The sequence below is a fragment of the Stylophora pistillata genome, chromosome 4 (assembly GCF_964205215.1).
Source record: "Stylophora pistillata chromosome 4, jaStyPist1.2, whole genome shotgun sequence".
NCBI lineage: Eukaryota > Metazoa > Cnidaria > Anthozoa > Scleractinia > Pocilloporidae > Stylophora > Stylophora pistillata.
The window spans coordinates 28,929,964-28,945,417 of record NC_142522.1 but is presented as its reverse complement, the minus strand read 5'-3'; the positions used below and the strand labels follow the sequence as shown (position 1 = coordinate 28,945,417).

The 15,454-nt window shown below is 38.0% G+C and overlaps 3 protein-coding genes and 1 long non-coding RNA gene across 4 annotated transcripts in view; 2 read left to right on the top strand and 2 right to left on the bottom strand.

The window, feature by feature from the left end:
• The first annotated feature begins 1,421 nt into the window (after positions 1-1,421).
• Positions 1,422-15,454, top strand: part of LOC111328875 (torsin-1A-interacting protein 1) — a 23,145-nt gene continuing 9,112 nt past the window's right edge. The window contains exon 1 of the mRNA XM_022933413.2: positions 1,422-4,900. Coding sequence (XP_022789148.2) covers positions 1,754-2,605 — 852 coding nt within the window. The 5' untranslated portion in view covers positions 1,422-1,753 and the 3' untranslated portion in view covers positions 2,606-4,900. The remainder of the gene's footprint in view (positions 4,901-15,454) is intronic.
• LOC111328866 (uncharacterized) lies at positions 4,908-5,939 on the bottom strand. The gene is made up of 3 exons (XR_002694653.2): positions 5,595-5,939; positions 5,358-5,457; positions 4,908-5,255 (listed from the first exon to the last, which is right to left on the bottom strand). It is a non-coding gene; the product is annotated as an uncharacterized LOC111328866 (long non-coding RNA).
• Positions 8,431-10,672, bottom strand: LOC111328862 (torsin-1A). The gene has a single exon (XM_022933397.2). It carries the CDS (start codon positions 10,621-10,623, stop codon positions 9,613-9,615), a length of 1,011 nt encoding a protein of 336 aa, XP_022789132.2. The 5' UTR covers positions 10,624-10,672; the 3' UTR covers positions 8,431-9,612.
• LOC111328863 (torsin-1A-interacting protein 2) lies at positions 10,776-12,673 on the top strand. Its single transcript, XM_022933399.2, has one exon. It carries the CDS (start codon positions 10,897-10,899, stop codon positions 11,803-11,805), a length of 909 nt encoding a protein of 302 aa, XP_022789134.2. The 5' UTR covers positions 10,776-10,896; the 3' UTR covers positions 11,806-12,673.

Genomic DNA, 15,454 nt, shown 5'->3' with positions numbered 1-15,454 from the left:
AAAAGAGCAAGATGGCGAAAGTCAGAAGACGTGCCAGACGTGTTCCAGCTTTAGGCGCGTTTGTCACATTTTATGTGGCGTCTCATCTACACGGACAATTTCTTATGTGGCAATTTTTATTTTCCACATAAAAACTAACACGCCAGGTTTTCAGCAAATGCAGTTGTCACATAAAAATTGGTCATTTTTCATCATCTACACGGGCAAATAAAAATTGCCAGATAAAAATTGCCAGATAAAATTGCCATATAAAAATTGCTCGTGTAGACGGGGCTTTACTTGCAAATACAATGGTGCCTACAACACCAATTTCAATTAGTAACGCGCTTATCTGAGGTACAAATAAAGTTATCATCGGCAGTAAAAGTCTTCCCTTTTTTATCCATATTTCTGCTGGATTGAAGAGCGCTATCGTGAGCTAGTAGGTTTTCTAAGAAACTTCCGCGTTATATAGTACAGCAAATTTTCATTGGTTAGTCTCAATCGATCAACCAATAACCTTCCTTGTTAGAACATTAAATGTATACACGTGGCTACCATGTAGTTCTGTTTTCAGGAACCGCGCGCTAAGAATGGGCCGAGACGACCTTTTTCGAATCGATACGATATTTCCCTTTTTCTTCGATATCGATTATCGATAGCAATACTGTGACGTCATTGAAATGAATAGTAAGTCACATGATCTGATTGGCTAAATGAAGACACCCTCGCAAGGTTTTCAGTTTAGTTCTCTATAGTAGCATCAACAAGACAGTCGAACAAGTCAATAATTTCTATTTATAGGGACTCATTTCTAAATTTCACGGGGAAATGAAGAAGACCGCAATGGTACAATCTTTCTACTTGCTATATTAAGCAATTTGCAACTATCACTTGCATTTATTATCATAAGCCGTGCAATGAAAGGTTATCAGTCACTGCATGAGTCACTAATAATAAACAAACACGGGTGCACGACCTATTATGAACCCTGCACGATCTTGAGCCCGGAGTCTTTTCGGCTACTTGTCAACGGTTAGTCGCGGGAGATTAAGTCGCGGATAGCTAGGTCACGTGCAGTATCGAAACAATCGATACTCTTCGGTGGTATCGATAATTTTTCAATCTGACCTCGATAACGCTGGTATCGAATATTTGGTGTCGGTATCGGCCAATCCTTACCAGACCTCTCAACCGCAAAACACCAAAAATGCGGAGACTGATGCAAAAAAATCTGAAGATTTCAGTAAAGATCCGGAGATTGGTCGACTGGCAGACAAAACCAAGTAAACACAGGTTCTTAAATTAAGAGAAAATGTTTTTTGTCCTGCTCATAATTTACTTAAACATGTGTGGGCCTTGACAACACAGAAATAAAATTTAAATATAATATTTATCAGGTTCATCAATATTGCCGCCATTTTGATAACGTGTCGTGTCAAATTGCGAGAGACTGGTTATGATGACCTAATTTGGAACAGGTGTTCTATATATGGTCATCGACGACTCACGGTGTTTCCAGCGAACAGACGGATGAAGAGCACAACAGCTTGGATTGTTATGGATTTGCACAGAATTGGCCCAAAAAACTCACCTCTAGCAAGCCAAAAATGAAATTATACAAAAAATTTATCCTTTCAGCTTGCGCCTCTACGTGAGATTTGTCTGTCTTGTCGCGAGACCGTGAGATTTAACTGGAAATCGTGCGCGCTTTATTTGTGCGCACGATTTCCAGTTTGAACACTATCCTGCACTAAATATTTTTTCTGAGACGATGTCATCCAAAGAGGTTGGAGATGAATCTTGCGACGAGAGAGGCAAACCTTCAGCCCAACGGATAAGGATAAATCATTGGATCCTGGATCCTGGAACCAAGTCGCAATCAAGTCATTTTCGCGCTCTGGAAATTTTCCTCTCCGTTGCAGTGGCATGTATTGCTGTATTTATCTACCTTGATCCCCCTGTGTACGAAATGAAGTGTGACTTTGACCTGGTTGAAGTCTTTGAAAATGGGGTTGAAAAGTTACAGTTATCATTCACTAATCAGACCGACAGGTTCTGGAAGATTTTAAGAACTCGTGGATTGGCTCATCTACGGGAAAAATATCCAAGAAGACCACTGGTGTTGTTACTGGCTGCACCTCCAGCAGCACATGAATGGATGGATTGCCTGGCCATTAAACTGACAGAAAAGCTGGATCCAAGACATAAATCAACCCTGGCCATAATTGATAGTGAAAAAGAGAAAGCAAATCCCTCAGAAACGACCAAAAAAAAGATGGACAATTTCCTGAAGCAAAAAGTTGTGGCTGGTCACAGGGTAATACTCATCCGTCACCTTGAGCTTCTCCCACCACCCTCACCAATTCTGTTTCACTCTTATTGTGATGATCAAGATGCACCACATAAGCATGTGGCCTTTATTTTTACTGTACATATGCCAGTAGAGCCTAGTTCATCTCTATCCTCTGAAGAAGCAGAGAAAAGTGTAGAGGACTATCTTTCAGGTGAGGTCTGGGTGAAGGTTGATAAGAATGCGGTTGCTTCACTCTTGAGCCGCATTGCTGACACTGTGGTGCTCATGAATGGTGAATCTAGTGGTTCAGTAAAGGCTCTTTGTTCTTAATCCACTCACTATTAGTGATAAGTAGGATGAGTGAGTGAATTCTCAAAACACTGTCAAGAAAGTAGGATTTAACCATTTACAGTCAGAGTGATGAGCATCTTATTTTCCCCAACAGTATCACCTCTTCAATCAAACATTAAGGTCATGACAATAAAAGAAATGATTGCAAACTGAAAAAGCCCTTGATTATAAAACAAATTCTCATTTATTAACAATAGAATATGTATAGAGAACAGTAAGGAGAATTTGCATGCTGAAGTTAAGGTGTAAGGGGTTAAGTGAGTTGGCCAAATTTAAAGTAAGGTTTACCAGAGGATACTGTCTCGATTGAGCAGTTCTCAGGAGTACTAAACAAAAAAATCAAGATTTTCAGCCAGGAGATGTAAAATTGAGATTGAGAGATTGAAAGGAGTTTTATTATAACCTGAGGTCAAATTTATAGCAAGGCTATCTTGAGGGTTGAGAAACAATTACCTCCTTGTCATGATAAAAGTATGTACTTGTCTGGCAACTGTGGTTTATTTTCAGTAGAATGTCACAATAATTAGAACTATTGACTTATCACAAAACACAATGTATGGTTAACAATGCAAACAATTCATGAACTCAACTAGCTTTTTTAGACTGTGAAATAGATTGAAGGTAGTTCAAAAGAGTGGTCAAATTTGATTACAGTTGAGCTGTTCACTTTCCTTCATACCCAGTGAAAATGCTTAGTACACAAGAGACACCCAGAGAACCTTTTTGGGTCCACAAGTTTTGGTTGAGGGACAATTATTGCAAGTGAGAAAATTTGAGGAACAAGTTTGTAGAAACTCTTATCTACTTGAACAATGGACCCATTAAATGAAGGGGAACTGGGATTGATCAAAAGTTGACTAAAATTTGATTTGATAAAGGAAATAGTATCAAAATATGTTCTCCACAATTGTTGGATATCATATTGTGCACTCGTCAAATAGCCTTCTTTCAATATGGAAAAAGTCTTGTCAAGTATTAATGTTCAAGTATCAAGAGAGTTGTCCAATACACATACAAATAGATTCCATAGGAAAACATGTCTTTTATAGGAAAACCAGAAGTCTATTGGTAGAAATGGGAATATATTACCAGAAGAGGTAATCATCACACACACACTGGAAGTCAATAAATTGATGATGTCTGCTCTACCATTGGTGCCCCATGGATTCTGAATTGATGCCAGTGTTTGATTATGGACACTTGATTGCAATCCCAGAGTCATGTCTAATTTAGATACTAGTGTCTGATTTTAGCTATTAGTAACCAACTTTTGACACTAACACTGGAGTTATGTTAGAGTCTGATTTAGTTACTAGTGTCTAATTTTAGACACAAGTGTCTCATTCAAGACACTAGTGTGTGAAGTAAAGCACTTGTGTCTAGGTTTAGTCTCTAGTGTCTAAAGACACTAATGTTCAGATAAGTCACCCTTTCCGATTTTAGGTACTAGTGTGTGATTTTAGACACTAGTGTGCAATTTTGAGCTCCGGTATCAGATTTTAAACACTAGTGTATGATCATAGATGCAAGTTTCCGATTTTAGACAACATTGCCCGATTTTAGACATTAGTGTCTGATCTGAGACACAAGTGTGCCATGCCAAGCACTTGTGTCTGGTTTTACACATCAGAGTCTAATTTTAGTCATTAGAGTCTGATTTTAGACTTTACTGTCTTACTTTAGAAACCAGTGTTCAGTGTTGAAAATTTTTTTTTTATTTTAGCCACTTGTGTCGGATTTCAGACACTATTGTTTGATTTTCGACCCTATTGTCCAATTTTGGACATTAGTGTCCGATTTCACCCCATTGCAGTTGCTATGCCCAATCTCGAGTCCAGTCTTTTCGGCTTCTCACCTCATACTATAGGTCGTCGGCTTGAGTTGAAACGCAGGCAGGACACTTGCAGTATCGAAAGCATCAATTACCTTCCGCTAGACTTCGCTAGTATCGATGTTTTTCTATCAGACCTCGGTATCGCCGTTATTAGATGTTTGGTATCTTCTATCTTTAGTCTCATTTTCGTCAATGTGCGAAGACGTAAGATCCGGCCTGCTGCGGATGACTTAGGGCCTGATTACATGAGCCGGGCTGGCCCGGTTAGCCGGGCTGATTTCTTTTGTTTTGGTGTTCGCCAAAGCGTGAAAACAAAAGAAATCAGCCCGGCTAACCGGGCCAGCCCGGCTCATGTAATCAGGCCCTTAGACATATTCTTCGAATTCAACAAGGAGGTGGATTTATGGACTGAAACTGGAAGTCATGAGCTAATCTTAAAGGTAAGCTTCGTTTAAGATACACGTGACTTTTATTTTGTCTAGAATGCTGCAAGGTTTTGCTAAATGGGACTGAAGCGAGGAGTTCGGATGACTTAGAGTTATATGTGTTCATTCCAAGTTTTGGCTGGTTTATTTATTGTTCGAACAAAATAAGGTTTATTAACGTAGTCTTGAGAATGCAGTTATCAGGAAAAATAACATAATACTAATGTCGGAAAACTGAATAGTGAAAAACCGTACACGTGGTACCAGCCTTCTTGGTTAGATTTCGTGAAGTGTATTGGATTGCGTTCCTGCACAACGTCATCTTGTCTAACAACTTAGTGCGAATGGAGTCCAGCGTGGAGCAATCAGTCTAGAATTTAGACCAAAGATAATTTGGCCAGAAATGAATATAATTATGTTTATGTACTTTTTCGTGAAAAGTCAAAGCACCTGGCAGTACTGAACATCTTACCTTTCCTTTGTGATGCAAATGCTACTAGTTGTTGCACAGGCGGCCCAAGCGTACTATGTGTGATTTTTGGGATATAAAGGTCATTCACGGGATTCTCCAACTATGATTAGAAAGAATTGTATGCGTAAGCGTTTGCTGTTAAAAGGAAAAATGAATAAAAAATTGAAAAAAACTACAAGGAATAAAAAAACCGAGAAGTATAATCTGTTGAGTCTCCTTATCTTATTCCTTAGCCACCTGATCGCTTCCGGTCTCTGTAACGCTATTTTGTCGCCTTTCTTTTTACCGCGTTTTATCAGGGCTTAAAATAAAAAAAAAAAATTATCCATTGCAATTTGCTTGTAATTCCCAAAATTTAGTCGCAAAAGAAATTTCATGAGCGTTGTACAACATAGTTTGTGAAATAGTGCGCCCGCAATACGTTTCTCATCAAGATATCAACGATGAAAGTTACGAAACATTTAACTTGAATTTGGCAGGATTTTTCGGATAAAACTACAGAAACCAGTAACAAGTAAGACGCAAGGCTGTTAAATAGAATTTATTTATAAGCTAGGCTGCAAAACGGTCGCAAAATCGCTACCAATGGAAGCTAAATGGAGGAATTTTCAGTCGCAAATGCGTCCGATATAGGCGCAATTTCGAACCCTGTTTATGCCACCAATTATAGATAAAGAAGGCTTTTCTCTATAACGGGTGCTGAGTACCAACCGTTGCCACTTGAGGGCCGATAAATTCCACAAAGATATACGTATCTTCTCCAAATTGCCCTCAGTGAGAGCCATCATCACCTGATGATGCCGTTGATCGGCGAAAGCTTGGATTTTAAATTTTATTTTTTACAGCAGTTTAAGGCCTCATTCAAACAGTTTGTATACGTTCTGAACTTAGTTCGCAACCTTAAACCGAACGCTTGGCACCAGCTTTCTTGATCAGATTACATCAAGTGTACTAGTGTGCCATTGTTTTACGTTCCTGAACAGCGTCATTTATTCGTGTCTATCTTACCAAAGCAATTGCTAAACTGCCAAGAGTGGAAGTATTGTAAACTCTGGCCTTTAGGAAAATTCGCTACTGATATAGTTAAGATTTTGTCATGCAATGTGATACAGACTGCGTTACCGAAAGAACTTCATGAAATGCAATTTGTACTTTAATGAAATGTGATTTAGTGTAATGTAACTCAATGTGGTGTAATTTAATGCAATATAATTTAAGATCTCGGTTTGGCTTAGGAATTCATTTATAGTTACCTGTGAGAAGAGGAAATAAGGACGAGACGATAATTATGGCCAAGAGATAAAATTGGAATCCGTGAACAGTCAGAAACATTAGTCGCCAAAGATAAGAACTAGTTGGAATTCTTTTGATTAATCAAGTCATTCATGTTGGGTATTCACACAATACCATAGATACATAGGGAGGAGAAACTTTAAGATGGTGAAAAATTTGAAAGCTCTATCTTGAATAAATTACTTACCAATCCTGTCATCCAAAATTTGATAACAATTTTCTTGTAAGGTCATTTTGTATGCCCTGAATTTATGCAGTAGCATAGAAAACCAAATGCATTTTTTAAGTTATTCAAAGCTCAGAAAATATGATTGCAAGCCATTTCTTAAGTTTTATGTATTTATGTTCAAAAAGCAAAGACACGTGATAAAATTTGAAGGAAATAGACAAGTTCCCGAAAGGAAGTAAACCAGCAAATTTCTTGAAATTTTCACAACCAAAAGACTTTAGGGGTTTGTTCCCTTGCAGAGAAATAAGAGAAAGTTTGATTACGGTTTGAGAATTTTGAGTTAACTTTGGATTGGGCTCTTTAGAATTGATGTAGTTTTCGATACAAACTTGGGAATTCATTTTCAGGAAAAATGATGAGAATTTGGCGTTGTTCACAGCTAAGGAAATTTCATCTATAGTCTATTATTGTTTGAAATTAATTTGGATTAAATAGTTTTAAAGAAAAGAAACTAGATCTTTGCAACTTTTACATCTGATGATCAATTTCGTCTATAGGCTTAGGTTCAGGATATATTTGTGTCTAATTTGTTTGCCTTACAGCAGAAGAAGATGAAAATATATAATGATTTCTTTGTAATTATTCTGGGTTGGAGTATGTCCAAAATTAAGATAAGAGTCGTGCAGTATTCCCATCAATGATATGACAAGTTCATTATGCATTTGATAAATTTGAAAAATCAAATACTTATGGTGCCAAGGCTGATGAAATTTACTTTTGGCACCAGGTTCAGAATTTACTTAGGAGTTAGATTTTAAGGAAAAAAATTAAGAATTTCACGCTATTCAGGAGATCATGTTAATTGTCAGGATTTCATTTATTTTGGAAGAAATTTTCTTGTCAAGCTAAAATTCAGACCCAAAAACTTCTTCAGACTTTTTCAAATGTCATCGTTATTCTTGTGTTGCTGAGTGACATGTTTGTAAGCCCTTTTTCTCGTATTTGCCATTCCAGGAAAGCATCAACAACAATGTTGAACAGTAATTAATAAGAAAATATTCACATTTCTGTCATTACCTTTGAAAAGAGAACACCTCCCACTTAAATTATTGGCCAATTTTGTGGAACTTTTGACCAAAAGAGTAATCAACCTAAGTCTTTCTGTCACAACATAGGTATGAAAGTGACAATAAATTTATTTTTATGAGAATTTGTCATTGTTTTTTACTGTATTGTATGCACCAAATGCAAATATGGCATCCAATTGGAATTGCCATTGTTCTGGACTTATTAGCCTAGTCTTCATGTGGAAACACATAAGGAGTATCACGCATAAGAGAGGCTAGGAGGTCCAGAACAATGGAAATTCAAATTGGATGCCATATTTGCATTCAATGTATCAAACATATATTCTTGTCCCTCTCAAAATGAAGTTTTAGCCATGTTGAACAGAAATGAGATGTCTAACAATGAAGAAAATGAAGTAGACCGAGAACCCCCAACATGAGAGTGGGTTTACTTTTTGGCCACATCATTTTACTACCATTACCCTGCTATATAAGATTACCCTTGCAAGAAAATAAACTACCAGTAAAATACACCATACATTCCTCAAATAAGAATGAAATCCATTTTTAACAGAACATAACATTATTCCTATTAATCTTAGCCAGTTATCAGTGACACAATAAATTCTGAAGAAACTGCATGTTCAATATGTACAAACAGTGCTAATTTATTTTTGTCACATTTGAAATACTGAATTAATATACTACCAGAAAAGTATGGGTTCTTCACACCACCAGTAATAAGAATATAATTTACTAAAACTACATCAATATCTAGAATAATCAAGAAATTCTACTAATGTTGCAAAGTACTGAAAACTATCACGGACAATCTGAGAGACTCAAGACAATCATTGGGACACCAACCTCTTATAAGACTGAATCAAGAATTTTATGAATGAATTTCACCAGTGTCTATGTGGGACACAAGTGTAGGTCCTAGTAGATCTCTCTTAAAAGTTTACAACTTTAAAATGCTGGTGAAAAGTGTATGCAAGAATGTCTCCTACACTGCCTTTTCAGCATTGCTTTCAGTTTTTTTTTTTGTTGTTCAGAAACAACACAGTACAGGGGAGCCTGATTTGGGAGTTAAGATATTCGGCTGAATATAATCTCAAATTTCAAGAGAGTCGATGAGCTGTTTTATTTCCTCAAGAAAAGCCAACCCTCACCCTGGTCGATCTGAGAGAGCAATAAAAATTGAAATTTCCATTGTTCTCATTCTCCTTTAGGTGAATGAGTGAACAAGTGAAAAAATGAATGAGAGATATTCAATTTGAAAATTCTGATTTCCTCATGCACTAAGTTCTAAATTTCTCTTAATTTATCTCATGTCTCTTATCAACCAAGTATATTTTTACTCTCTAAAGCAGCACAAAACTTTAATTAGAAACTAAACTTAGTCTTCATTCTCTCCAAGATACCTTGTTCTCTCTCGGGTCCCTTTTTTTCTCATCAGATAATATCATATTACATATCAAAACATGCCTCCAACACCTTAGTCTCCACCCTCTGCTGAACTTATGTCCCCTCTCCCAGCCACTTCTAAAACTAAGTTTGAGAGGTCAAGTTACCAACAGGCAAGTCACTGCCATAGGTCTATAAAGTCATGTAAGTGAAATGGTAATGCATTTTTTTCAAAAACCAGTCCCTAAAAATTGTCTACACACTGAATGGGTGTAACTTGTCGCCTAATAGGCCCCAAGTTCAAGATTTTTAAAATTCCTCACCCCATAACATAGTCTACTTTGCTTGAAATTTTCTTGCAGCCAGACTGTGAGAAGACCTCCAGGTCTTTTGGAAAGTATGATAATTCATCTGCTACTTTATTAAAGATGAGTTCTGAGACTGGGTGTCCTTTTCTTCTTAACTCGGCTTCAGCACACAATTTAATATGGGATCTCTCCAACGGCAAAAATGGTATAAAGTAGTCTATGAGATGTTTTTCAATAAGAGAGGAATGCCAGAATCCACCTTTGTCATCAAATTCACCTCGCTTGATAACTTCGTCCATTTCTTTGATCTTGATGTCCTCTCGTTTCTTTCCATCTTTCCAGTGCTTTATAACCGCAGCGTTGATGAGATCACCCCCTGTATTGCTGAGGAATATGAAGATACTTTGACGGAAATCGATCTTGCCTGCACCAGGGGGGTGGTAATCTAAGTAAGGCTTAAGCACATCTACGAGGCCTAACGGCATTTTGTCCATTTCGTCGAAAATAAACATGGATCTGGGGCACTTTGATACGGATCTTTCCACTAGATCGCGCAGCTGTCGCTTGTAAATTTCTACATCGGACTGATGAGGGTAGTGATGGGTAGCTATGATCAGATGAACATAATTACTCTTCATTCCCTTCTTGAAGATGTGTTCCGCAATGATCTTGCTCACAAAGTTCTTTCCTGATCCTGTCCAGCCGTTGAAGGAAATCGCCAACGCTTTATTTGGCGCCTCATCGTTCAAATGTCCAACAAGTGCCTTCAACACGGTCTCGGAGACTAAGTGTTGACCAAAAACACGCCAACGAAGAGCTGTCTGTAAACCAGCTATGTCGGCTGAGTTCTTGTCCTCACAGCATTCAGTAAAATGACAATACAAATTAGGCAGGGACACGATGCCAGCTATAATAGCGACTCCAACACTAGCGACTACAGCAATATCTTCGATAGGTGGCGCGTGTATCTGAGGCGCGCATAAAATTATCACCAGCAGCACAAGTCTCTCTTTCCTCTCCATGTTTTAGTAGGTGTTGGAGGACGCTTTAGTGCGTATGCAGGTGTTCCCTGACAACTTCCGCGTTGTTTAGTACAGCAATTTTAATTGGTAAGTCTCAATCAACTGGCCAATGAACTTCTTTTTTAGAACAAGAAGTAATGTATAATGCATACGAGAGGCTACTAAGGGGTGTTTTCCGAGAAATTCGCGCTTACTTTAAGCACAAACATTTCGTAGAACCTGTGAAAGACAGCGTAACAGAAGTATCCTTTGCTAAGTATTTTTACTGAGATAATGTCTTCTGGAGGCAAGGTTTTAAGTTCGAAAAAGCATACTGAAAATGGAGCTGATGGTGAAAGCGGCAGACGTGGAAACGAAATTAACCCAAAAACATGGCAAGATGCAGGAACTCAGACATTGGTTACTTTTTCCGACCTCTATACAATTCAGTTTCTCTTTAATCGCAAGGGACTATTGCTTGCCACAGTCGCAGTTGCATGTATTGCTGTAATTGCCTACTTTGGTCTACCTAAAGGTGACATGAAGAGTAACTTTGACCTGGTGAAAGACTTTGGAGATGAGGTTGACAAGTTTCAGTCGTCATTCACTAATCAGACTGACAGGTTCTGGAAGATTTTAAAATCTCGTGGAGTAGCTCATCTACAGGACAAGGATCCCCTGCAACCACTGGTCTTTACACTGGCTGCACCTCCAGCAGCACATGAATGGGTGGATTGCCTGGCCATTCAGCTGGCAGAAAAGCTGGATCCTATGCATCGAAGAACTCTGGCCAGAATTTATGGTGAAAAAGAGAAAGGAAATCCTCCAGATACAACCAAAAAAACAATGGACAATTTCCTGAAGGAAAAATTTGCGGCTGGTCACAGGGTAGCGCTCATCCATCACCTTGAGCTTCTTCCGCCACCCTCTCCACTTCTGTTTCATTCGTATTGTGATGATCAAAATGCACCACATAAGAATGTGGCCCTTATTTTTACTGTACATATGCCAGTAGAGCCCAGCCCATCTCTGTCCCCCAAAGAAGCAGAGGAAAGTGTAGAGGAATATCTTTCAGGGGAGGTTTGGGCGAAGGTTGATAAGGATGCAGTTGCTGCACTCCTGAGCCGCATTGCTGACATTGTGGTGCTCATGAATGGTGAATCTAGTGGTTCAGCCAAGAAGCTTTGCTTGTATTCTACTTAGTGACTGTTAGCACTGACAGGCAGGATGAATAAGCGAATCCTTTTTACTCTGTGAAGCTTGTAGGATACAATAGAATGTAGCAAATTTAGAATTTTGCTTAGCAGGGGATCTTATCTTGGTTGAGCACTTCTCAGGAGTAGTCAACAAAGAATGTAAGATTCTCTGCCAGGATAGTTACAATTTGGATCTAGAGTGTGAAAGGAGTATTATAAGTAACTGAAGTCAAATATGTAACAATTGTTTGTTTCCTTTTCATAATGGAAGTATGGATTAGCCTGGCTACTTTGGTTTATTTTTTGTAACTAGTGACCATTCACAAAGTACAATGGAGGGTTTACAATTTAATTCAGCAACTCAATTAGCTTTTCTCTGTTAGTCAAAGCTAGACCTTTCATATTCACAAAAAGACTAATTAAAAGTTAGTTGAAAAGACTACAAGGGATATCAAGGGAACCTTTTTTGGTCTAAAATTTGTTACTTTGGGACATTAATTTAAGTAAGAAAATTTGAGGAACAACTTTGTAGGGTGACCTGTTATATGATATGTACTAGATTTAATTTTAGGGCTCAAAGTTAATAACAAGTATTGCTTTTGTGGCAGTTAGATATTATCCAGACTACTGAATGATGTGCCAGAGTTTGCAAAGGCAAACGTGTGTCTCAGATCTGTGTTTTAACCTTTAGTAGTGGATAGCATTTTCATTACAACTTAACAGCCACTATATTATACCTTCATTGTTTGATATTTTTTCTAACCACTATCAAACTCTCATTATCATGGCCAATATACCTCTTTAAGGAAGGGGAGCCAGTATTGATCTGTAGTTGTCTGAAGTTTGATGCAATAAAGGAAATGATGACCAAATAATTTCTTTGCAATTGCCTCTTTACATTTCCAAAAGATTCGGCGAAGAATTAGTGTGCAATTTTTTTGTAGTGTCCAATTATAGACATTAATGTCAGTTGCTAGGCACTAATGTCTCTTTTTACTCTAGTGACCAATTTTAGACCCCATGGAACAATTTTGGACAGTAGTCTAATTCTATAATTTATATAATTTTAGTGTCGGATTTCTCATCCTAGAGTCCAATTTTAGAAACTAGTGGTGGAATTTTAGATAGTAAAGCCACATTGCAGACACTAGCTTCCAATTTTGTTCATGTGTCCAAGTTTGGAATCAATTGTCCAAGTTTTAGACAGGAGTGTCCAATTATAGACACTAGTGTCAGACTTTAAACATTAGTGTCCAATTTGGACAGTAATGGATTTCTCACACTCCTGTCCAGTTTAAGACAATAGTGCCCAATTTAAGACACTAATGTCTAATTTTCGACACAAGCTTTTGGTTTTGGACACTAGAATGTCCAATTTTGAAAACAAATGTCCAATTTTTGCCACGTCCAATTGTAGACAATGGTGTGCAATTCTTAGGCATAGGTGACTTATTTAAGGCCTTGCTGTCCAGCTGTGGACACTAGAGTCTGATTTTAAACACTGGTGTCCGATTTTTATCCCTGGTGTCTGATTTTAGACAACAGATTCATATTTTGGACATTAGTGTTTGAGTTTGGAAAGAGGTATCCGATTTTGAGCATTACTGTCTGCTTTTAGACACAAGTGTCTGAATTTAGAAGCTTGTCTCCGATTTTGGAAACCAGTGTCGGCCTTAAGACACTTGTGCTTGATTCAAGACTTAAGAATGAAAAACTTTATCTAGCAATAATTCTTATAAAATCCTATACAGTATAATATATTAACAGCGTAAAAACGATCCAAAATAACTTTCGGCTCACATTTACTCTTTTTTTGAATATCAAAGTGTCTGGAAAACCATAAAGAACGGAGTCAAATCCGAATAAATTTAAAATCTAATTTGATCAGTAAAAACATTTCTAAAACTATACAGAAAAGCGAAAGGTGAATGGCAAGTGTAGAACCCTATACTTAAGACTTCAGTGTCCGATTTGAGACGCTAGTGTGTAATTCAAGACACTAGTCGCCGTTTTGAAAAATGATTGTCCAAGTTGAGACACTTAGGGTCGGGTCCAAGACTCTGGTGTCCGATTGAAGACACTAGTTTTCGATTTTGAAAAATTGTGTCCGCCTTCAGATACTTGTGCCTGATTTTAGACGCTAAGGTCCAATTGCCCGTTCTGAAATTCGAAATGGTCCTGGAAACGATTTAGGCTCCAAACGAATGCTGGGACTGTTTTGGGGGACGCGGAATTAGAATGACCTTTGTTTATCGCGAAAAAGGAAGATGAAATTGAGCTCAATGAGAACGATATTCCGGTGGCCAAATTACCAAAACCAGCCGAGCACTGTACAGTTTCAGTTTTAAAACGGTGGTTGTCATGTAGAGGCGCGAAAGTTGGTAGAAAAATAAAAGATCTCGTCGTAAGGTGAGCTTTAAGTTTGAGGCGGGAAATTTAACATTTCGAATTCGTGTTCAACAATGGTTGACAAAATGATTCAAAGTCTTCCCGTAGTATTGCAGAAATTTTACACGAGAAAGCTCACCCTGTTATATATTCTCTCAATAAAATGTAGTATTTTGTTATAGGGTAAATGATTATATCAAAAATGGAATGAAGAAAGACGTTGTTGAGCCAGATGGGGGAGTTAATCTGGCCAAGAAAAGAAAACTATCAGGAGTCGCTGAAATGGTCGATCCCGAAATAAATGAAAAATTCCCTTTGGGTGAATTTCAATGTGGTATTGTCCTACTGCCAAGGATATCTTTCAGCCACATTTGGAAATATCTAGTTCATTAACAATTAATGATCATCCTATAATGTTAAAGGGCGCTATATAAGTAAATATAAGTAAATAATTAATAGGGTTAGAAGTTATCACTTCAGCCGAAAGCACCCTGCTTATGTCTGTTACAGCTTCAAAATCCACTGATATCTTCTTACACTTTGAAAGCAAATCGGGTTTGACTATTTCACGTCAAATTGTGCTGGGTTTGTCCATGGAAAGATCGAAGGCAGTTGCGCATGAGAAATCCGTTCTCCTCCCGGAATGTGATTTCCACAAACTCTTGTGTTAGCCGAAATCTCTTTGAGGTTATCGTTTCTTAAACGCCTTTTATATTCTTTTAAGACAGCTTTCTCTTTGGGAAGAGAATGATACTTCACTCCAGGGGAATTTCGCCAAGAATTCACACAGGTTGGGACACAGCAGTTACGTTTTCCCATGTTGAATTTGTCATTTACAACCTACAGTTGGACATCTGCCATGCTTTTCCACTTCCCCCAAAACAGCCCCAGCATTCCACGCAAGCCAAACTAGTTTCCAGGACTATTTTGAATTTCGGAACAAGACAAATCCTGCATAATGAGGTGCTGCCATGCTCTGAGATGTTCCGCTTTTTTTTCTGGCTTTGTTACTGCTTAAGTTTCCACTTGCTTGTAACAACTTAAATGGGACGTCCGTAACTTTCTCGTGCACCTCTGGTCTGGCTCTCACGAGCGGAAATAACGATTTTATCGACAAATTCCTGAGTTTCTCCTTAGATGTACATGCTTCTTCGAGGAATTATTTTTCGCTTGGTTGCATCAATGACAAGTCAAATTTGATTCCCGAGAGGTGGAATACTCTTGAGGCCATATAGGTGGAAACACTTTTCCACTCTCAAAGACTGGTG

What these genes read in the sequence shown, in the direction of transcription:
- LOC111328862 (XM_022933397.2), bottom strand. Translation starts at nt 10,623, where the DNA reads ATGGAGAGGAAAGAGAGACTTGTGCTGCTGGTGATAATTTTATGCGCG.
- LOC111328863 (XM_022933399.2), top strand. Translation starts at nt 10,897, where the DNA reads ATGTCTTCTGGAGGCAAGGTTTTAAGTTCGAAAAAGCATACTGAAAAT.